The 23,973-nt window shown below is 47.7% G+C and overlaps 1 protein-coding gene across 2 annotated transcripts; it reads right to left on the bottom strand.

The window, feature by feature from the left end:
* Window positions 1-730: 730 nt before the first annotated feature.
* Window positions 731-22,569, bottom strand: LOC114764399 (protein kinase C epsilon type-like). Of its 2 annotated transcripts, XM_028954015.1 has the most exons (15): window positions 22,007-22,569; window positions 14,931-14,994; window positions 8,956-9,121; window positions 8,761-8,795; window positions 8,592-8,680; window positions 7,644-7,773; window positions 7,416-7,558; window positions 6,924-7,020; window positions 6,649-6,857; window positions 6,388-6,561; window positions 5,613-5,767; window positions 3,410-3,548; window positions 2,948-3,136; window positions 2,719-2,865; window positions 731-2,018 (listed from the first exon to the last, which is right to left on the bottom strand). In XM_028954015.1, exons 1-15 carry the CDS (start codon window positions 22,352-22,354, stop codon window positions 1,872-1,874), a joined length of 2,232 nt encoding a protein of 743 aa, XP_028809848.1. In that variant the 5' UTR covers window positions 22,355-22,569; the 3' UTR covers window positions 731-1,871. The 2 variants fall into 2 exon arrangements, with proteins under 2 accessions (XP_028809848.1, XP_028809847.1); XM_028954014.1 differs by having other exon boundaries at window positions 6,649-7,020.
* Between the last annotated feature and the right edge of the window lie 1,404 nt (window positions 22,570-23,973).

Genomic DNA, 23,973 nt, shown 5'->3' with positions numbered 1-23,973 from the left:
CCGTGACGTCCGTCCGCCCTGTCACGCCCTCCCCGCGACCAGCCACGCCCTCTCCGTGACGTCCGCCCGCCCTGCCACGCCCTCCCCGCGATCCGCCACGCCCTCCCGATACCTGCGTCTGCTCTGCCACGCCTTCCCTCGACGCGCGTCTGCTCTGCCACGCCCATGCTTATTCTGTCAATGTTAAACAATGTTAAAATAGAAACAAAAAAAATGTACGTATTAATAATATTTGGTTTAGCTCAGAGGAGCTAAACCGGAAAAACGTGTTTTTATCGTCGTTCCTTCAGCATCTCACCTCACCTCGAATCCAGCGGAGCTTCATCCTACAGACATCTGCTCCACACCTTCCACATCTTGAGACTCTTATCCAGAGACAAATTTATCAAGTGCATGCAGATCAAATATACATTTTTATATTATATTAATAATAATGCTCCTTATGAGGGGCTGGGAGTGGCCTAACACCAAGTCCCAGGTTCAAACCCCACTTACAACATTGTGTCCCTGAGCAAGACACTTAACCCTGTGTGTCTCCAGGGGGGACTGTCCCTGTCACTACTGATTGTAAGTCACTCTGAATAAGGGTGTCTGGTAAATGCTGTAAATGTAAATGTAAGCAGGAGAGGACCTACCAGACCCCTGTAAAGGTCTGGAGCAGACGTGTCAGACTGTGAAGTGGACCTGCATATGAAACTGTGGCCCACACAAAGACCAGGAGGACTTCTGATGCTGGAGATATTATTTAATGGGACCCATAACGTTCACATCACTTTCCATTCAGTACATTTGGCACATAAAATCCTCATAAAGAATAAACGCATGCCTCTGTGCACAGAAAGTGTCACCATACGAAACAAAAAATAAAATGAGTTCCATGGCAGAGATAAAGCACATCATCATTCGTACAGCATGATCATACAGAAAAGGAACGTTTAACACTGTACGCACTCAAGGTTTTATGTACAGCGCTCACACGTTTGCACTCAAAAGAGGTCAATTATTTCAGCAACTGTTGCTGTTGACTTTCTTAGCTTCATATTCACAATGATCATAAAAACCCTTCATGAAAAACAGAAACAATAATAATAACTATACAACATCTTTTGGCACTGGTGCTCGGGGCTGGGCTGTGATTGGCTACATGCATTGAGCGAGTACCAACGGGGCGGGGCTGGGGCTTATAAATAAATTAAATGCAATACTTCATGCTGTAACACTCCAACCTGTAATCACATGACTGTAATTGGTTCAGTGAGTCTCCTCGCTCACTTAAACACGGACAACGTGGAAAATGCTCGAACAACAGAATTACACATACTCACAGATTACACACAGTGTAAAAATGACATTATCGTAAATCCAGAAATGCAGGAGAGATAAATAACGTTGCTGCTCCTGGCCCAAACATGCAAAATTCATTCACAGGTTTTCAGGAGAGAGGGTAAAGATTATGTACAAATTCTGGTACACCGTAGTGTGTACTCTAGCACCCTAACTCGACCCCTGACCCCTGACCCACTGCTCTGTCGAAATGTCCAGAAAAAGAGAAACAGGAAATAAAAACATCAACCATGAAAAAGTGCAATAAATATGAGAAACATCCATGCAGAGTGTCCAGCTCACACCGATGCATCTACAGTCCATCCGATTCAGGGCGTGGTCTAATTAATTATGCGCGTGAGGTTGACAGCTTCTTTAGATCTGGACAATGGAGAGTCACTTGGTCGCCCCTGTCCCATGACGAATTCTGCAGAATTTAGTTTTAATTTTCCGGACGGAGTGTCGCCTCCCGCTCTCCTACTGTCTAGAAACACTGCGGTGGGAAGGACGAGGAAAGGGAGGAACCAGAAGAGTTCAACGGTGGTGTTTTACGGGCGAATCTCCTCGCCGAAGTAGGAGAAGCCCCGGAACTCGTCCTGGTTGATCTGCTTGACGATGGCGTCGTCGACCGGCGTGAGCAGCGGCTCCTCCCGCGTGAAGTCCTGGTCGAAATTATTCACGTCCCGCTTGGTTTTCTGCAGATAAAGGAGACGCCATTTACACACGCGCGTGCGGTGGCGGGCGAAGCCTCGAAACCAACCGCTGTGGTGGCACTCTAGGGGCGGTTAACAAGAGGGCACAAACGATGACCTTTCTGTCACCTTTCAGTGACACAGACACACACTCACACACACACAGCTCGTGGGAAAGCAGAAGAAGCCTAAACCACAGGCCAGATCAGACACAGGAAGAGGGAGCCAGCGTCTGCCGGGCTGCGGTTTGCGGTGTCCCTGTTCTGCGCATGTGTGTATATGTGTAAGTAATTGTGTATGTGTGTATATGTGTATGTGTGTGTATGTGTGTATATGTGTAAATGTATATGTGTGTAAATATGTATAAATGTGTGTATATGTGTGTAAATGTATATGTGTGTAAATGTGTGTATATGTGTGTATGTGTAAGTGTGTGTATGTGTGTATATGTGTGTAAATGTATATGTGTGTAAATGTGTGTATATGTGTAAGTAATTGTGTATGTGTAAGTGTGTATATGTGTATAAATCTGTGTAAATGTGTGTATATGTGTGTAAATGTATATGTGTGTAAATGTGTGTATATGTGTGTAAATGTATATGTGTGTAAATGTGTGTATATGTGTGTATATGTGTGTAAATGTGTGTATATGTGTGTAAATTTATATGTGTGTAAATGTGTGTGTGGGTGTGTGTTCCCTCACAATGCGAGGCTTGAATGGGGGTTTGACCCTTCGTTGCTCCAGCAGGTCCCAGTCGATGTCTCTGAAGAAGGGGTGGAGTTTGATGGCCTCCTCCAGACCCTGCATCACCACGCAGCCCAGACGCTTGCTGGGGTTCTTCGCCATGAACTGGGGACCGTGCGTGAAAGTGGACGTTAGAACTGTTCTAGAGATGCGGAACACGTTACTGGTTGGCTGGAAGCGTTCTCACCGACTTCAGGATGTTGACGGCCTCCTTGCTGAGCCACACGGGGTAGAGAACGTCATCGTGCAGGATGGACTCAAAAAGGTCGTCTTCGTTGTCCGCCTCGAACGGCGGCTGGCCGGCCATCATCTCGTACATGAGGACCCCCAGAGCCCACCAGTCCACCGAGGGTCCATACTCCAGCTCCTGCAGGATCTGGAGGAGGAAACGAGACGCCGAGACGTGAAGACGAATGGGAAACGCAGACAGGAAGAGAAAAAGACAAACGGAAGACTCAACGGGTCCCCAGCAAGCACATTTCTTCAAGCTCAATTCTTCATACAACCCCCCACTCCACCAACGTTCCAACGTTCTTCCATAAAAGACAAATACAGCCGATCAAGGAGGGACTCCTTTTTCTCCTGGAAGGTCCCGCTCGAGATGTCTTTTCCTGTAATGGTGTCAGTGTGAGAGTGGCCGTGCAGTCACCTCGGGGGCGATGTAGTCAGGAGTCCCGCAGAACGTGGTGGTGGTCACCCCGTCCAAAATGCCCTCTTTGCACATCCCGAAGTCGGCCAGTTTACAGTGGCCTTCAGCATCCAGAAGAATGTTGTCCAGCTTCAGGTCTCTGGAGGTGGACACAAACACAGAAGAGCGTTGAGTGCACACTGCCGACATGGACACAGGGTCACCTTTCACCGCAGGTCTGGATGGACGTCAGAGAACGTCTGCCACCGTCCCTCACTACCGGATCTCGGCACGTCGCCGGATGAAATACGTTTGCCGGTGGCGTCGTGCGTCAGCTTTATTCAAAATGGATTCATGTCAACGGTGAAGTTCTGAGAAGTTCTGAGAAGAAGCATTTAACACCGTCAACTTCAACATATAAACTGTTATAAAATGGCCTTTGAAATGCTGAAAATCAAGATCCCGTTCCGAGAGCTACGAACTACGGGAAATTCACGTAATCTATATATATACATATAATTACAGGTCTCCATAAGAGACGGTTGACGGTTGATTGCGTCTCCAGCAGCACCGTTCAGTGAAAGTGAAGTGATTGTCCCTTGTGAGACACAGCAGCACAGCACACAGTGCACACAGTGAAATGTGTCCTCTGCATTTAACCCGTCACCCTGAGTGAGCAGTGGGCGGCCATGACAGGCACCCGGGGAGCAGTGTGTGGGGACGGTGCTTTGCTCAGCGGCACCTTGGCGGGTCGGGATTCGAACTGATTACGGGGCCACTTCCTTAACCGCTAGGCCACCACTGGCCCAGAAGTACCAAGCAGTAGGTGTCCCTGTAACTACTGATTGTAAGACGATAATGGATAAGGGCTGATGGCCACTGTCTGGTAAATAATGTAAATGTAAATGTAAGCAGGACAGGGCGTACCAGACCCCTGTCATCCCAGTGGAGAGAGTGGACAGCTTCCGTTACCTCGGTGTTAACATCACACAGGACCCATCATGGTCCTGTCATATCAACACCATAAGGAAGCGGCCCCGTAATCAGAAGGTTGCCGGTTCGTATCCCGACCCGCAAAGGTTCCACTGAGCAAAAGCACCGTCCCCACACACTGCTCCCCGGGCGCCTGTCATGGTGCCCACTGCTCACCAAGGGTGATGGTTAAATGCAGAGGACAATTTTCACTGTGTGCACTGTGTGCTGTGCTGATGTGTATCACATGTGACAATCACTTCACTTAAATTTTTTAATTTTAAATGCTACCTCCTCAGACGCCTGAGAGACTTCAAACTGCCCTCCAAGGTGCTCAGGAACTTCTACTCCTGCACCATGGAGAGCATTCTGACGGGAAACATCTCGACCTGGTTCAGGAACAGCACCATGCAGGACAGGCGAGTCCTACAGAGGGTGGTTCCATCAGCTGAACGCATCATCTGAACCAAGCTCCCTGACCTTCAATCCATCTACAACAAACGGTGCTGGACCAGGACCAGGAAGATCGTGAAGGACCTCAGCCACCCCAACAATGGACTGTTCTCTCTGCTGCGATCAGGGAAGTCCAACACAGAGAGGATGAGGAGGAGCTTCTTCCCGCAGGTTATACGAGCTTCAACAACCACAAAACTACATAGAACTCCAGCACTTTCAATCACAACTTCACTTTACACATTTGCACACCTTCAACCTACCTGTTACACATACACATTAAAGACATGAAAGTGTAATATTTGGTTATGGTTGCAATATTTGCATATTGGTTCGTTGTATACTTGCAATATTTGCAACACTGTGGCCTGTACAGTCGCAAAAAGCATTTCAGTGCATATCACACCGCGTATGACTGTGTACGTGACAAATAAAATTTAAATTTGAATTTGAATTCGGAAGGAGGGAGTGGGCCGAGTTTCTCACCTAAAAATGGAATTTTCATTCTGTGGTCTTGGAAATCACCTTTCCGACAGACGTGTGTACTTGGTGGACTGTTTACACACACACACACACACACACACACACATCAAAGCTTCCTGTGTCGCGAGTGTTGCACACACACGTTTTAGTCCGTCAGACGCCAGTCAGGCTTTTTATTATTCGTTTCGTCTTTTGTAAATGTGTTTTTAGTCTTTACATCTACGGCCGCCACCTTGTTCAACTGCTGCTGCTTTTAACCAATGAATTCAACTTAAACTACAACTAAAAACTGGAAGTGGGAGCGGCGGTTTCGTACCTGTAGATGACACCATGGCGATGCAGGAACATGAGCGCCGACGTGACCTCGGCGGCATAGAAGCGGGAGCGTGGCTCGTCGAATTTCCGCGAACGCTGAATCTGGAACATCAGGTCGCCTCCATTTACATACTCCATTACGAAGAAGAGCCGATCCTGTAGACAGACAGCAGGCATGGAGCATGAAGCATGAAAATGATTTATAAACCACTTCCACTGCCAGAAGGCCCAGAATTCCACATAAACCTCCTGTCATTCTTCATATCACGTGGCCACCAAATAGGAAGCAGTCACAAAGACTTCTTACATAATTGCTCAGAACGTGTCCTCTGTATTGAACCGTCACCCTTGGTGGGCAGTGGGCACCATGACAGGCGCCCGGGGAGCAGTGTGTGGGGACGGGACCTTCATCACGGGGACCTCAGTGGCACCTCGGGATTCGAAACCCACAACCTTCTGATTACGGGGCCTTACCCGCTAGGCCACCGCTGCCCTGCAGGATCAGGTGACCGCTTTAAAGTTTGATGAATAAATACTGAAGTGCAGATTCTCTCATGTTCTCCACCAGCTGTTCCAGTTACATTACAGCACCACCTGCTGGCCAGTCGTAGCCTTTCTCATTCACTCTTTCTCACTTTCTCGCCCCCTGCAGGCACCTGGTTTTGTTGAATTATTATTAATAATGACAATATAGCAATTAGTACGTCTGTGTTGTATGTCTGTACATAAATTATATAATATAAATGATATAATAATAAGACGTAGAAAGAGATTACCTTGGTCTGGAAGCAGCAGAACATCTGGGTCAGGTAGGGGTGTTTCCTGGCGAGGGCCAGGATCCGTTTCTCCGTCATGGTGCAGTCTACGTCATCGTCCTGCTGGATCACATCCTTCTTCAGCACCTTCACGGCGAACACCTGGTCTGTACCCCTCACCTCGGCTAGCATCACCTGCGGAGGGGACGGACAACAGAGTCTAAAATCACTGGGCCAATGAGAGCCACTCCTCACAACAACCAATCGGAGAGACTCCTTCACCTTGCCAAAGCTGCCCTTGCCCAGGACTTTGAGGAAGGTGAAGTCTACCAGACTCATCCTCGTGGTCTGGAGAGTTCTGATGTCACCATTCTCACGGTTCTCCGTCTTTGCTCTTGGATCCATGAAACCCGGTGGGGATGAAGGGTTCTGCCCCGGGACCTCATGGTCAAACATCAGTGCTTTACGGAACCTCTCCAGTTCTGCCAGTTCTGGGAGACAGAAGAATGACTGTTTATGTCCTGTGTGTGTGTGTGTGTGTGTGTGTGTGCTCATACCCTGTTCACATGGAGATGCAGGTGCTGATCTTCCACCGTCTTCCTCAGATGGTGGACCTTCTGCAGAAGGCAGCTGAGGATCCTGTCCGGGATTCAGCTGTGAAACCAGCCAGTAACAGGAAAACTTTAACACTCGTTTCGTTGAGACTTTTTGGGGGCGGGGCATTAACCATGGCAGCAAGGTAAACCCCTCCCCCCGAATCGGGCAGGATGGAGCGTCACCTCTTTTCAGCTCATAGCTGATATATGAGGGTCTAACGTTTAGGCCTGATTAAGGTCTCTCTTCGTCTGACTACATCACGCCCACTTTCAAACGGCGGGCCCCGCCCTTCACCACCTCTGATTGGATTAGAATATGACATGGACCTAACGTGTGCGTTTGCATGTAGAGCCCCGGTTTCAGAGCACAGAACCCTGCAAACATCTCCAACATTCGGACCAATACAGACTTCATCAGTGCAGCATTGAAAGAGAAGAACCCTGGTCTCCTGCCTTTTTCCTCCTCTGCGTGCTGCTGGAGATCTTGTCCGGCGTGACCCCGAGGTCAGACAGCACCTTGGCGATGCCCCTGGCGTCCACCCCACAGTTGGGCGCCACGTTGCTCTCGCACCGCCGGTGTACGTTCATCTTACAGACTGAGGGGAGGAGAAGAGGCAGGACTGGTGAGAGCAGGAGCGGCCAGGGAGGCCGGCAGATGCGGAATTCCCGCGAAATTCCCACCTTTACACTGGAGCCCCTGTCGCATCAGACCCCACAGCAGCGAGCCGCAGTGGTCGCAGAAGGTGGGGACCTTGTAGTTGTGGATGGCGAACTTGTGCGGCATGTTGACGCTGAAGCGCTGCGAGCCCACCTGTACACGCCCGTCCACAGAGAGCCACACCCGTCACATGACTCAGACATTTACCAGCTGCCGTGAACGGATCCACTTTCAAACAAAGCTGATCAGTTTTACACAATTATTACATGGCTGATCGCATTCAAGGCAGAGAAGGTTGAGAGAATCTTCCTTGAAGCTTCTGAGCTTCATGTCATTTTTCCTATTTGGAGACCAGAAATTCAGGCCGTATTTTCCTGGGGCTAATGGGGCGTGGTCACTAGTTCACCCATCCTAATACCTGAATTAAAGCGCTGATAATCTGCATGTTGGTTGTGGGCGTGGTCACTGACACAACCTGTGTACAAGGGAGGGAAAGGAAAGCTGTCAATCATGTCTACAGGCCCCACCCCTTTAAAATATAATTCAGGTTCATCTTCTGCGCGTCAGAAACAAAAAGTTCTGGGCGGAGTTAGAGCCTCCACACCAACATACAGATAACCAGCCGGCAGTGAAAGTGACCTGATTGTCATTGTGAGACACTGCAGCACAGCACACGGTGACACAGGGAAATTTGTCCTCTGTATTTAACCCGTCACCCTGAGTGAGCAGTGGGCGGCCATGACAGGCGCCCGGGGAGCAGTGTGTGGGGACGGTGCTTTGCTCAGTGGCACCTTGGCGGACCGGGATTCGAACCGGCAACCTTCTGATTATGGGGGCGCTTCCTTAACCGCTAGCTGTTTGTTTTTATAAAGCCTGAAGAAGAAGATGGACATCAGTGACCACGCCCCGTATTACACTTGAGAGATCATCGCTGGAGAATTTGTCGGGTTCGACGTATGGCTCCAACTCACCTCCTCTGCGGTCTCGTCCTGCTTCTTCATGCCAGCACACTTTGTGATGATGAGTTCATGGCAGCGCTTGTGGACGACGCACGTGCACACTGGTGACCAGAGACCGTTCTTAAACAAACATGATGCCGTTCGGACTGATTTCTGGGTCCAGGGAATATGTAGGACTCACCTTGACACTGATACCCCTGCTTTCCTAACACCCCCCTGCAGAACCGCAAACACACACACACATGCAAGAAGAAGAAGAAGAAGGAGTCACAATGAAGCAAGACACTTATTTTTGGGAGGTGGCCAGACCCGCTGCAACTCCAATTACGTCCACAAGGGGGCAGACGTTTCAGGCGCCTCCCAGTAAAACACCCACCAGATGAAATCCCTGCAGTGAGAGCAGTAGGTCGGCTGCCGCAGGTACGTGGCCATGAACTTGTGGCCGTTGACCTGGTGAACCCTCCTCCGGACCGCCCCCTGCCGCTTCCTGGGCTGCATGCGCTCACGGAACACCCTCTCCTCATTTTCACCAGAAACGGCCGCTGCGGACAGACGGAGAGACACCGGCGGCTTGGTGAGACGGGGGGCTCAAGGCCAGGTGTGTGAGCGCATGGCGACCGTGTCCATAGTGATGAGTCCATCCAGACGCCGCAACATAAAGATCAAGCGTCGCCGCTCCTGAGAGAGAAATTAATTCTCCTCATCAGCACTGCACTCATTTACGTACAAATAAACTGTGTATGTGAGTGTGTGTATGTGTGCGTGTGTGAGTGTGCGTGTATGTGAGTGTGTGTGTGTGTGTGTGTGTGTGTGTGTATGTGTGCGTGATGGTGTGTATGTATGTAAGCGTATGTGGTAGTGGCCTAGTGGGTAACACACTCGCCTGTGAACCAGAAGACCCAGGATCAAACCCCACTTACTACCATTGTGTCCCTGAGCAAGACTAAACCCTGAGTGTCTCCAGGGGGGGACTGTCCCTGTAACTACTGACTGTCGCTCTGGTGATAAATGCTGTAAATGTAAAATGTATGTGTGTGTATGTGTGCATGATGGTGTGTGTATGTAAGTGTGTATGTAAGTGTGTATGTGTGCGTGATGGTGTGTGTGTATGTAAGTGTGTATGTTTGTGTATGTAAGTGTATATGTGTGCGTTATGGTGTATGTGTGTGTTATGGTGTGTGTGTATGTAAGTGTGTATGTGTGCGTGAAGGTGTGGGTGTATGTAAGTGTGTATGTGTGCGTGAAGGTGTGGGTGTATGTAAGTGTGTATGTGTGCGTGACGGTGTGTGTATGTAAGTGTGTATGTGTGCGTGATGGTGTGTGTGTATGTAAGTGTATGTGTGTATATGTGTGTGTGATGGTGTATGTGTGTGTGATGGTGTGTGTGTGTGTATGTGTGTATATGTGTGTGTGTGATGGTGTTTGTGTGTGTATGTGTGTGTGTGTATGTAAGTGTATATGTGTGTGTGATGGTGTGTGTGTATGTAAGTGTGTGTGTGTATATGTGTGTGTGATGGTGTGTGTGTATGTGTGTGTATGTAAGTGTGTGTGTGTATGTAAGTGTATATGTGTGTGTGATGGTGTGTGTGTATGTAAGTGTATATGTGTGTGTGATGGTGTGTGTGTATGTGTATGTGTGTGTGATGGTGTGTGTGTATGTAAGTGTGTGTGTGTGTGTGTGGAGACACGGGCAGCTTGAGTGTGGGAGAGCGTGTGAGGATGTTACTGAGCGTTGTGGGAACGTTATCTAACTGACCATCTGGCGCCCGGCGCTCCTCACATCCGAGTCTGATCTTCATCCTCGCAGATATTTATATTTCAGTTTCACCTTCATATATATACAGCGCTCAGTATAAACCAGTCCACCGCACCACATTCATCAGGAAACCTTCAGTTTCCTTTCAGAATCTACCATCATACAAAATACTCCCACAAATGTGGACCATCCACAAGATTTGTTCATTTGCGCACACAAAAAAAGTGACAAGTCCATTCAAACCCATGTTGCAAAAATGAGTACACCCCAGTTATAGTCTTAGGAGTAAATACTACAAAATTCGAATTAACAGGCATTCAACCACCGATGAGTCTAATTTTTTATTTAAGAGGTGTCCAGCAGACAGGTGACTATAAAACAAAGAAATTACTTATCAAAGAAAAGCCCTTCAAAGTTCATGCTGTCAGCAATGGCTCTACATGGAAGAGAAATGTCACAAAAAGTAGAGGGCTACAAGAAGATCAGCAAAGATGGAAGTGCAACCATCTTACAGAGACGTCCAGGCCGTCCACGGACGTTAACATCTCGACAGGAGCGTCTTCTTCAAGAGAAATGCATGGTGCCTACAGTGCTGCGTGGTGTCCTTATGTGGGGCTGCTTGAGTGCTGCTGGGGTTGATGGTATCATGAACTCAACAACGTACAGCTCTATACTGAAGGAGAAGTTGCACTTGGGCACTTTTCCAACGCGACAGTGACCCAAAACCCACATCTAAACCATCTGGTGCATTTCTGAAGAAGAACAGGGTGAAGGTGCACGTCTCCTGATCTGAACCCAATGGAAGACCTGTGGAGAATGCTGAAGCGGCAAGTTGAGCATCACTCTCCATCCAGCATCCAGGCTCTAAAAGAGGTTCTTCTTGAAGGATGGAGAAAGATAGATAGATAGAGGACTTGATTGTCCATACAATACTGGATACTAGTAGTGGGTTCATTTTTCAATGGGTTCAACCAATTTTAGTAAAAGTGGAGATTATTAAGCGTAATGAAACCATGGACGTTATGCTGAGCGCTGTATATTCGCCACAGGTAGCAGGAGTGTAGAAGAACAGTTCTGCATATGAATGTGATCTCTAGGAGGACGGGAGAGTGGAGAGTCTGCAGCCCACGGTGCAGCAGAACAGATTGAGGGACTCGGGAGGGAGAGAAACGGCTAAAAATACCCCGACCTCCCTCTCCAGCCTCTGAATTCATTTGCATGGCAAGTGCACGGCGAGGAAACAGCTCGCCAGCGCCGGCTTCTACGGCTTCAGCAGCGCATCATCTAGAAGCTCCTGCAAGGCGTCCAACGCGGAACCCGGAGGGTTTATCTGACCTATTAGATAAGAGGCCTGGCAAAGACTACAGATCCTAATAATTCCAGTATTGAGTGACACCAGGAACGGAGCAGCAGAAGCTACAGACCTCCATAAGCTAATCTAGTTACTAATATTCTACTCATCTGCATGGGAAGTATGGCTGGGATGTGATGCGTCTAGCAGAGTCTGTAAGGAAATATGGAAAATATGGAAAAGCACTCTCTCCTTGGCCAGATCTGCACATCTGGGAGACGAGAGGAGACACCTTCACTCGAGAACAGCACTTTCATGGATTACTTTACAACATAACTCCGCAAAACTTTCATGCTGATAACTAGCGTTATTGTATTATTATCTATTATTTCCCATTATTAAGTGAAGTGATTGTCATTGTGATGCACAGCAGCACAGCACACGGTGCACACAGTGAAATTTGTCCTCTGCATTTAACCCATCACCCTGAGTGAGCAGTGGAGCAGTGTGTGGGGACGGTGCTTTGCTCAGTGGCACCTCAGTGGCACCTTGGCGGCTCGTGATTCGAACCGGCAACCTTCTGATTACGGGGCCGCTTCCTTAACCGCTAGGCCACCACTGCCCCTTGATATTGCGTTGATATTATATCAACCAGACACCACGAGTGACCGTGTAGAAGCACGTGGAGTTATACTACACCTGTAACAATATATGGTACCATGTACATATTGTACAAATGTGATGTGTACAGTTAATCGAATAAAAAAATAGCATTTTATTTATTTGCGTGTCAGAAGCAGGGACAGAACAGGCGATGAACACAAAACAGGGACCCAAAACAGCCCCACATATGGGAACTCAATACAGGGACACATACAGTGCTTCCGTAAAGTATTCTCAGCGCATCACTCTATCTACATTTTATGTTGCACTCATTTGGTATCTTGGCTGTGTGCTGAGGGTTGAACCGTCGCCCCAGTCTGAGTTCAAGAGCGCTCTGGAGCAGGTTTTCATCCAGGAGGTCTCTGTAGGTCGCTGCATCCTGACTTGTCTCCCAGGTCCTGCAGCTGTAAAACATCCCACAGCGTGATGCTGCCACCACCATGCTCCACTGCCTGGTGATGACCGCCGCCTGGTCTCCTCCAAAGGCAGCAGAAATGTTTCGTGCCTGGAGACAATCCCGTCTCGGAGGTCTTCAGACAATTCCTTGGTTTGTGCTCTGACATGAACTGTCAGCTGTAGGACCTTACATAGACAGATTTGTGTCTTTCCAAATCAGGTCCAACCCACGCTTTTTCCACAAGTGGACTACCATTAAGCTGCAGAAACATCTCAAGGATGATCATGGGAAGCAGGAGGCCCCTTCAGCATTTCAAGATGTATGGTTTACTGTGGGTACAACAGTATACACAGTATACCGTGTACACATTATCTATACAAGAGAAAAGTACAATGAACTGGACAAACTGGACAACATCATGTAGACGCTTGAAAGTGGATCTGTTGGACATTTCAAACAGGACACACAGGACCAACGTGTAAAAATGAGCAGAAATGTGAAAAATGGTCAGTCTGTAATCAGGTACATGAGGCTGGAAGTCTATTGATGTTGAGCTGATCAGTTTTTTTGGCGACGTCATTATGGCGTCTTTTTGACGTTGTCATTATGGGGTGTTGTGTGCAGAATTCTGAGGAAAAATAATCCGTCTTGGAATAAGGCCGTAACATAACAATATGTGGAAAAGTGATGCGCTGGGAATACTTTCCGGATGCACTGTGTGTCTGAAAATGAAAGGGGTGCCAATCTTTTTAAGGTCACCAGAAGCAGGGAGAGCGGGAACGGGGCAGTGATGGCTGAAGGGGTGACATTTTTAATAAAATATCAGGAAATAAACTTTTGTGGTGAGGTGATCAGCAAGCTGCCATTACAACAGCGGGGAGCTGGAAACGACATAATACCAGCAGATACAAGGCTGGATCCTGGAGGAGGAAGAAGAAGAAGATGATGATGATGATGATGATGTAGAACAATGCTCCCTGTGTGCACGGCGTACAGTACATTGTTTAAAGATACGGGCTGCCACTTACTTATTGCACGTTTTGCAAATAATTAGTTATGATTATTTACTTAGAAGGAACAATAATCTGAAAACATGCTGAGATTAAGGTCTTTGCATTCAGAATTTGTCCGAACACATTTGTTCCCATGCTGACGACAGTCAAGGTCATGTGGTCCAGCCCTAGCCTCGGGGGTTAAGTGGTCACATGACAAAGCGTGTTTCTTTCTACATGCAAATGGTGCATCAGCTGCAGAGGAGCATGCACCAGGCCGGTCATGCAGCAGCGTGCGGTTTTGAGGCCTGTTCTGCTGCGGGGACGCGGGGGAACTAATTACATCAGGAAAACGAAGCCAACAAGCCACGCAAAGTCATTCAGAATCTGATTATTCCAATTCGGAAAGGACAGGCGTGGAATTGATCGGTTGCATGGGGGCTCGACTGTTTAGAACGTCGTGTACGATGATGAATGCTGAATATGATCTACAACGCAGCGACAGCGGAAAGAACACAATACCAGCAGATCCTGGAGGATGAACATGAACACCACCTCTCTGTCTGCATGTCCCTACAAACTGACATGCTCTACATTCCTTCATGATAAGGGCTGCTACTGATTAATTGCACATTTTACAACGAATTAATTGTGATTGTGATTAATATAAGCTAGATATAATATTTAAAAATATATATATGTATTCATATATAATATATATAATAATATACATTCATGTTTAGTCATCAGTCACCCCTGATTTCAAGGTCACTGCATTATGCCGGAAAATGAAGCAGCGCTGGAACAAAATTCAAATAATTTGTCATTTGTGTAAATCGGAGAACAACGAGCTGAAGGCATGAAGAGACATTTAAGGAACCCCATATGGAGACATATCGCTTTGGGGACATTATTCTGGGCCGTTCCACAAACTTCTGAGTGAATTCAGATCTTTAGATCTGTGGAGGAAGCTGCTCTCTGTGGGACGGGTCCTCCATGCTTCTAAAACCGCACCTTCTAAAGTCAACTTCTGCTGAACCAGGTGTAGAAAAGCACACGTGAAGCTGTTCTGCTGGAAATATCAGGATCAGGATATACAATTTCACACAAGCCTCAATTCAAACAGAAACAATTGACATTCGCCATCTTTCACATGAGGTGGAGAACTGGTGGAACAATAAAATACTGAAGAATGTTCAGGTAAAGATTCCCATGTGTGCAGATGTTCTTACAGTAGTCCGTCGTGTCTTACCTTCACTCGAGGATCCAGAGAGGTCAATTACGACGAACACCCTCCCCTCCGGCTCCAAGTCAATCTAATGGGTTCATCAAGAGAAAGAGAGAAGAATTAAACCAAGAGAGAAGAATGGTTTGACCCATCTGCTCCAACTGTTGTTCCAACACAGAGCTTCAGAAACCAGCAGGCATCACACAAGCCAAAAATGAACCAATAAATCCAGTTGTCGACATCTTGAACATGGCAGCGAGTTACACATCAACATTGATGCTTTTCGGAACCCCTGCTTGTCCTTCATATGTTGTGGGTGATCTCTCCTCTTCCAGGAGTAAACGCTTCCAGGACGCTCAAGCTCGAGCTCAAAAACCTGAAGAAGGACCTGCGAAGGATCATGAGCGACGCTCAACAAAGCAAAATTCATTTGATGCGCGACTACACGTATCTTCTCCAACGTTTCCTCCTGGTTTCCTGGTCATCAAACTCGGCTCAACACAACACTCGCTCTGCCGGGCAACCAAATTTCCAACAGGTTCCATTTACTTCTGATGGGGAGGGTGAACACCGTACCGCGACACACACGATCAAGCTGCCATTCAGAAGCACCGCTAGGTGGCGCTGACGTGTCTTTCAGAGTTAATCTGTAAAAAGTGTTAATAGGGGAACAGCAGTAAATCATACAGAATCATACACAATGATGTTACCAGATTTGGAGAATAAAGTCACTTTAACTGAATAACGGAATGAAATGAGGATTCATTCCTCGATGCTACTTCACTTTAACAAGACAAATTCATCTAAAATATGAATGAAAAGGATTTCTTGAAAATATTTTGGTGTGTCACTATTTTAATTTTCTCACCAGGTAAATGATAAATGAGGTGTGATGACATGACGCTTCTCTGGAATATCATTTCGCTTGTCCCCTTACAAGCGAGCTGGGAGAAGCACCCACACACCACACGCTTTCAGACGCTCTCAGCTCGAAAATAGGGAACCCACACAGAACCCCGAGCCGAGAGGAACATTAAAACGCCCACCTGCTCATCCGCTCAGCGAGGGGAAGCCTGGATAAGACACCGTGCACACAAATGCACACTCGCCCACACCCATTCGCACGCTCGTCCATACACATGGAGCACCTCCAACCTACACCACACGCAGACTGGAAATGGACACTTGGCAGGAAGTGGAGCGAGAGAGGAAATTCACTAAATTCGCCATGCTGTGTGTGAATATGAGAGCAGAAGTGTGTGTGTGCATGCACTTTCATTTGAATCATTATTATCACCATATTGTATCGTTTTTATTGTTTTCTTGCATATAAAAACCATATTTTGGCCACAGTTCTGACTTTGGGGGATACTCCAGCCTCGTTTTATGGTGCTTGTAGTCTTTTTAATTTCTGTATTTTGTGCTTTGTTCTTAGTAAAACCCTCGTCTCTGTCAACTCCTGCAATTGTGTCCTGTTTCCATGCCAAATGGCAGCCATGACAATTATATACAAGACCATGAACATGTTTTCTACATAGAATATTGTATCATACATATTTCTGGAAATATTTCTGAAAGTATCAGAAAATATTTAGTTTTTTAGGCATATCAACAATGGATAAAATTGAATGGAATGGAAGATAAAAAATGATTTAAGGTGTTTAACTTTGAAAACTTCTTCTAAGGAAGGGTCTGCACTACTACTGAAAATCCCCACTAAGACCTAACTACAAACACACACACGCCCAAAATATGACTTTCCTTCCTGCTCTATATTTAGAGGGGGGTCACACCTCTGGGACGAGTCTGGGAAGACGGCCTTTTGAATGGAATTCTGTGACATCACAGGGAAAGGTGACATCATCAGTCTCTCGCTGAGACAAGTAACTCCGCCCACCTTGCAGGGCAGCCAATTGGGCTCTGCTGTAATGTCTGTGTTAATAATCAACCTTTGCTGAAGATACATTCTAATGTGTGTGTGTTTACCATCGGACAAAGTTTGGCAGGAACCGACAGGAACCCCGAAAACAATATCGTCCCCAAGTGGGTACGTGCATCTTAGTGCGCAAGACATTTTTCTAACTGGATGCACGTGTAACAGTGAGCTGAACAATGTGTGTGTGTGTGTGTGTGTGTGCGTTTAAGACAGGGGTCATTTTTGGCAGATCTGCTGTGCATAACGTCTCTGTCTGTCACCAAGGAAACTAGTCGGACGGACTGTAGAGAGGAGTCACACCCCAACAACATACATTCAGGCTCTCTCTCTCTCTCTCTCTCTCTCTCTCTCTCTCTCTCACACACACACACTCACAAGCAGGCATGATAATGAGCAGTAGCTGTAATGGAACGGACGGTTCTTTCCTTGTTTACCCTGTTCCCCGTCCCTCCTTTCAGGGGTTCGGAGCCAATGGCGTCACTGTTTACTCACGGCTCCACGTCCTGCATGCAGCAACACACTTCTCTCCCTTATCAGTTCTGAACGAAGCGTGAAACGTCAGAGGTTCTGAACACGCTGGGCCGGACACCATGTTCCAGGATTCCTCTGGACGTCTGAGGACTTGCACACACTATTCACTTCACCGATAAACACATGAAACCAGACTTTTCTGCAAAACTGCTGCTCGTTCACTCACGCACACGTTCACATACTAGTGAGTCACAAAAAAAATGCGAAGATTTTCTTCTGAGAATTGGTGAGGTCCAAAGATATTCTCATTAGCAATGTTTTGATGTTTGATCGCTTTTAGAATCTTTATTACATATTCAATAAAGGACATGTGACTAATTGAAGGAGAAAATCCTCGTATCTCGACCAGCGACCAGCAGCCTGAAGTAAAGGGACCATAATAATTAGTCATATTTCGTGTGATATAAACAGAATTTTCGTTCTGATCAGCCAATCAGAGACGTTCATGACCTGACGTTGATTATTTGCACTGTAAAGGTCGCTTCATCCTATCAGGTAAAAGGTCCCCAAGACGTGATCCTTCATCTTCGGTACATCATGTAATGAGGATGTTGGATGCAGGAGGCAGACAGAAGGGAGGCGGATGGATTACGGGAGCGATGGAGCGATTGGGACGGACGAGAGCGAAACATGAGGGATGAAGTCCAGAGATAATCTGAAACAGAAGATCTTTATGTAACGTCATACACCCCCAACGTCCAGTCAATCAGGCTTCTGACCACTGGGAAGCCAGAAATACACGTGCTCTGAGCTACGTACACGTATCCGTACACAGTTGCGTTGTTAACGTTATACTTGCATCCGTACTGTGCTGTGTAATATGAACTCCTTACCACCAGGGGTCAGTGTCAAGGCCGCAAGTCAAATACTTAAATGAATACTTGTACCGTAAATCCTCATCTGTTGGGTGCAGATCTCGCTACGCTGAGCCTATAAAATTACCCCGGTATTACATACCTATTACATCCACATCCGTATATGTTCCGCAGGATGGTCTTTATATGCGTACGTACGTACATACGGAGAAAAGCATCAAATATGACAGAAAAGCAGACATGAGGATGCAGTTTATAGGGTAATTAGGCCCCCCCGCACACTGAACCCCCATCAGTGAAACATCACAGATACTAATTGCACCTAATTAACGGGGTGACGAACACTGAAACCCTTTGAAGCTGTATTCACTACGGGGGAGTAAATCCTGTCTTATGGGGACTCTGGGGACACCGCACCCCGACAGCGACCCCCGATCCCGGGAACTCGGAACACAGGCCGACTAACCCGCACTTCAACCGTCACGTCAACTGTGTGTCACACACACACACAGGCTGCGTGTAGGAGGACGTGAGATGAAGAGTCAGGAAGATCACACTTATACACCGAGCACACATGACCACAATCTGTCATCTAGACACTGACACACGTGACACAAATCTTTCTTCTAGAGGTGGATGACGAATGAAAGCGATACGCAGCACAGCACACAGTGACAAACCGTGAAATGTGTCCTCAGCATGTAACAACATGACCGGTGCCCGGGGAGCAGTGTGTGGGGACGGTCCCGAGATCAAAGGGACCTCAGTGGTACCTTGGCGGTTTAGGAGTTGAATCCGCAGCCTTCTACGGGGCCACTAACTAGGACACCACTGCCACCAACTAACTTCAAACCCACACGTCTTTTATACACACTGTCTGGCACTCAATGAGACGGCCCATGGTACAGTGTGGGCGGGTCATTTTGTGAATGAGACTCCAATGAGACGGCCCATGGTACAGTGTGGGCGGGTCATTTTGTGAATGAGACTCCAATGAGACGGCCCATGGTACAGTGTGGGCGGGTCATTTTGTGAATGAGACTCCAATGAGACGGCCCATGGTACAGTGTGGGCGGGTCATTTTGTGATTGAGACTCCAATGAGACGGCCCATGGTACAGTGTGGGCGGGTCATTTTGTGAATAAGACTCCAATGAGACGGCCCATGGTACAGTGTGGGCGGGTCATTTTGTGACTGAGACTCTAATGAGACGGCCCTTGGTACAGTGTGGGCGGGGCATTTTGTGATTTAGACTCCAATGAGACGGCCCATGGTACAGTGTGGGCGGGTCATTTTGTGATTGAGACTCCAATGAGACGGCCCATGGTACAGTGTGGGCGGATCATTTTGTGATTGAGACTCCAATGAGACGGCCCATGGTACAGTGTGGGCGGGTCATTTTGTGAATGAGACGGCCCATGGTACAGTGTGGGCGGGTCATTTTGTGATTGAGACTCCAATGAGACGGCCCATGGTACAGTGTGGGCGGGTCATTTTGTGATTGAGACTCCAATGAGACGGCCCATGGTACAGTGTGGGCGGGTCATTTTGTGATTGAGACTCCAATGAGACGGCCCATGGTACAGTGTGGGCGGGTCATTTTGTGATTGAGACTCCAATGAGACGGCCCATGGTACAGTGTGGGCGGGTCATTTTGTGACTGAGACTCTAATGAGACGGCCCTTGGTACAGTGTGGGCGGGGCATTTTGTGAATGAGACTATTGCTGCCCACGACTCCTCAGAACCGATGATACGGGTCCTGATTGGGCTCAGCGTGGTGCGCCACAGTGGAACAGGGCAAGATAATCCTATTCTCCACCCGCCTCCTCGCATGGTCATTTTGGTTTTGTGAGAGCAGTGAACACTACAAGCAAAGTCTGCTGGTGCTCAGAAGACGGCTGTCAATCACACAGAATCGAAGAAGTTGACATTTTATTTCTCTGTGGGCTTCTGGTTATGTATTCCACAACATTCATCTCTTTAAATAACCTTCCTTTTCTTGTGGTCTCAATGCAACATGCCCGTACGCTGCCTGAATGATGTTGCCTAGCAACAACACTAGCAGCTGGATCATACATAGAAATATTTCCTCACAGAAGCTACATCTAAAGTTTCTCAACAAGTCCCAATAGGGCCACGCCCTCCAACGGGATCTGATGGACCGACCGATCTGTGACTTGTAGGCACGCTGATGTTTTATGTAAAAGAAGGGAGGAGGTGGGCGTGCCACAGGGAGGGAGAAGGCCATGTGAGAGCTGTCAATCATGCCTACAGGCTCCACCCCTTTTAAACATTATTTACAACAACATCACGCCACGTGTGATCTATGGTTGTAACATACGCCGTGTTGCCACCACCTGGCTCTGAGTGACAGGTGTTCTGGCTGTGGGCGGGGCTGAGGAAGGTTGGACTTCCTGTACAGATGTTGCATAACGGTCCCCGTCGTCACTCGGCAACTGACCTTCAACACGGGTCATGGCCGGGGGGCGGGGCGCCTCGTCACATTCCCATTCCCGACTATCCGGAGAGAATCTATCAATACGGGCGTTGCAGTCGATAAGCTGTGACCTTTCTCTGCACGCCAGAGGACAGACGGGGACTCGCTTCTCCGTCTCGGCCTTTATGTAGCATGTGGCTTATAAATAAAAGTCCAGCAGGTCCCTGTCTCCAGCCTCATCATGTCTTCATCGTTTCATCACCTTACACCAACGGGGACTCCCCGTCCCCAAAAGCCACTAACTGAGAAGTGAGCAGAGACGAGCGCAGATCACGTAAAAGCTGCGACCACAGAGACACATTTAAAAAGGACCGAACCCGACTGAACACTGTCACTGTCCCCAAAATAATGACAAGTAGCTGCGACTTAATGTGGCAGCGCAGGGAGGGGATGCCGAACAGAAACTTTCAAGAGTCCACGCCCACCTGCACATAATTCACACGCCTGCATACAACACACACAGACACACACACGCAGAGACACACACACACTCAGACACTCACACACTCACCTGCATACAACACACACACACACACACACACAGAGACACACACTCACCTGCATACAACACACACAGACACACACACGCAGAGACACACACACTCATACACACTTACCTGCATACAACACACACTCAGACACTCACACACACTGACACACACACTCACCTGCATACAACACACACAGACACACACACGCAGAGACACACACACACTCATACACACACTCAGACACTCACACACAGAGACACACACTCACACACTCACCTGCATACAACACACACACACACACACACAGAGACACACACTCACCTGCATACAACACACACAGACACACACACGCAGAGACACACACACACTCATACACACTTACCTGCATACAACACACACTTACAGACATACACACTTACCTGCATACAACACACTGACACACGCAGAGACACACACTCACACACTCACCTGCATACAACACACACACACAGAGACACACAATCACAGACATACACACAACACACACACACACTCACTCACAGACACACACACTCACCTGCATACAACACACACACGCAGAGACACACAATCACAGACATACACACAACACACACACACTCACTCACTCACAGACACACACACTCACCTGCATACAACACACTCAGACACTCACACACACACACACACTCATACTCACTCACAGACACACACTCACCTGCATACAACACACACCCAGAGACACACACACTGACACACGTGCGTTTTGCAGCTTCAGCTCCCGCTACATGGCGGGAAAGCCCCTGCATGCTGGCGGGAACCGGGGACGTACCCAGTCCTCGAAGTGTCTGCTGCCGTTCTGCAGCAGGTCCTCGAAGCGGATGGTGCAGTTGGCCACGAAGTCGTCGTATCCGATCGGCGCGTCGTGGAAGACGGACAGCTCGATCCTCCGGCCGTCGCGGACCTCCGTGACGAACTCGTCGTTCCAGGCGGGGCTGTTGGTCTTCTGCCTGGTGGAGGTCTGGCCCACGCGTGAGTCGTCCACGTTGAGGGCTATGTAGGTGTCCAGCAGGAAGGTCTGGGTCTTCAGCCCCACCGCGTGTCTCAGGGAGTAGGCGGTGGGCTTCAGGTCCAGAGCCTCGCACACCTTCATCTTCAGCACGCCGTTGAAGACCACCATGACGGGCTTTCAAACCAGGATCCCGAGGAGGAAAAGTCCGGTCCGCTGTTTATTTACGTCGCTTCCGGAACAATCCGTCCCCCAAAAGACGGGTCGCGGTCGCCGGGGACCATGCAGCTCGGCGACAAGCCGCTCCGGAGCCCGTTGGTGGAGCCGAGTCCGTCTGATGGCTCCGCAACTCCTGCAACTCGCTTCCTGATCCCTTCCTCCTCCTCCTCCTCCCCCTCCTCTTCCTCCTCCTCCTCCTCCTCCTCCTCTCCCGCTCTGCGCCGCGCAGGAAATGCGCAAAACGAGTCGAGGAAAACTGCATTTCATCTTTTTATTTTCCTCACACGACCGTGGAGTTGAAGTTAAAATTGAACATTTAAACAACGTTTCTCCAGAACCTGGTGTTACATGTAACATTTAAACAACGTTTTTCCAGAACCTGGTGCTACATATAACATTTAAACAACGTTTCTCCAGAACCTGGTGTTACATGTAACATTTAAACAACATTACTCCGGAATCTGGTGTTACATGTAACGTTTAAACAACGTTTCTCCAGAACCTGGTGCTACATATAACATTTAAACAACATTACTCCGGAACCTGGTGCTACATGTAACGTTTAAACAACGTTACTCTGGAACCTGGTGCTACATATAACATTTAAACAACATTTCTCCATAACCTGGTGCTACATGTAACGTTTAAACAACGTTACTCTGGAACATGGTGTTACATGTAACATTTAAACCACGTTACTCCGGAATCTGGTGCTACATGTAACGTTTAAACAACGTTACTCCAGAACCTGGTGCTACATGTAACATTTAAACAACGTTTCTCCGGAACCTGGTGCTACATGTAACATTTAAACAACGTTACTCTGGACCTGGGTGTTACATATAACCTTTAAAACAACGTACTCTCCAGAACCTGGTGCTACATATAACATTTACAACGTTACTCCGGAACCTGGTGCTACATGTAACATTTAAACAACGTTTCTCCAGAACCTGGTGCTACATGTAACATTTAAACAACTTTACTCCGGAACCTGGTGCTACATGTAACATTTAAACAACGTTACTCCCGAACCCGGTGCTACATGTAACATTTAAACAACGTTACTCCGGAACCCCGTGTTACATATAACATTTAATACAACGTTTCTCGAGAACCGTGGTGTTACTATAACATTTAAACAACGTTACTCCAGAACCTGGTGCTACATGTAACATTTAAACAACGTTACTCCGGAACCTGGTGTTACATGTAATATTTAAACAACGTTTCTCCGGAACCTGGTGCTACATGTAACATTTAAACAACGTTACTCCCGAACCCGGTGCTACATGTAACATTTAAAACACGTTAACTAACTGCCTACTCCGGAACCCGGTATTACATGTAACATTTAAACAACATTACTCCGGAACCCGGTGCTACATGTAACGTTTAAACAACGTTACTCCGGAACCTGGTGCTACATGTAATGTTTAAACAATGTTACTCCGGAACCTGGTGCTACATGTAACGTTTAAACAACGTTACTACTCCGGAACCTGGTGCTACATGTAACATTTAAACAACATTTCTCCATGCTTTTAAAATGAATTTGTATGTAGATGTGG

The sequence above is a fragment of the Denticeps clupeoides genome, chromosome 15 (assembly GCF_900700375.1).
Source record: "Denticeps clupeoides chromosome 15, fDenClu1.1, whole genome shotgun sequence".
Classification (NCBI taxonomy): Eukaryota; Metazoa; Chordata; class Actinopteri; order Clupeiformes; family Denticipitidae; genus Denticeps; species Denticeps clupeoides.
Note: the sequence above shows the minus strand (reverse complement) of the source record. Positions and strands in the feature narration are given on the sequence as shown.

Excerpts from the sequence above, each read along its gene's own strand:
- LOC114764399 (XM_028954014.1), bottom strand. The coding sequence starts at position 22,354 with ATGGTGGTCTTCAACGGCGTGCTGAAGATGAAGGTGTGCGAGGCTCTG. Across the intron at positions 3,549-5,612 it reads CGCCATGGTGTCATCTACAG|AGACCTGAAGCTGGACAACA; the intron begins GTACGAAACCGC and ends GTCCACCTCCAG. Across the intron at positions 3,137-3,409 it reads CTGACTACATCGCCCCCGAG|ATCCTGCAGGAGCTGGAGTA; the intron begins GTGACTGCACGG and ends TTCCTCCTCCAG.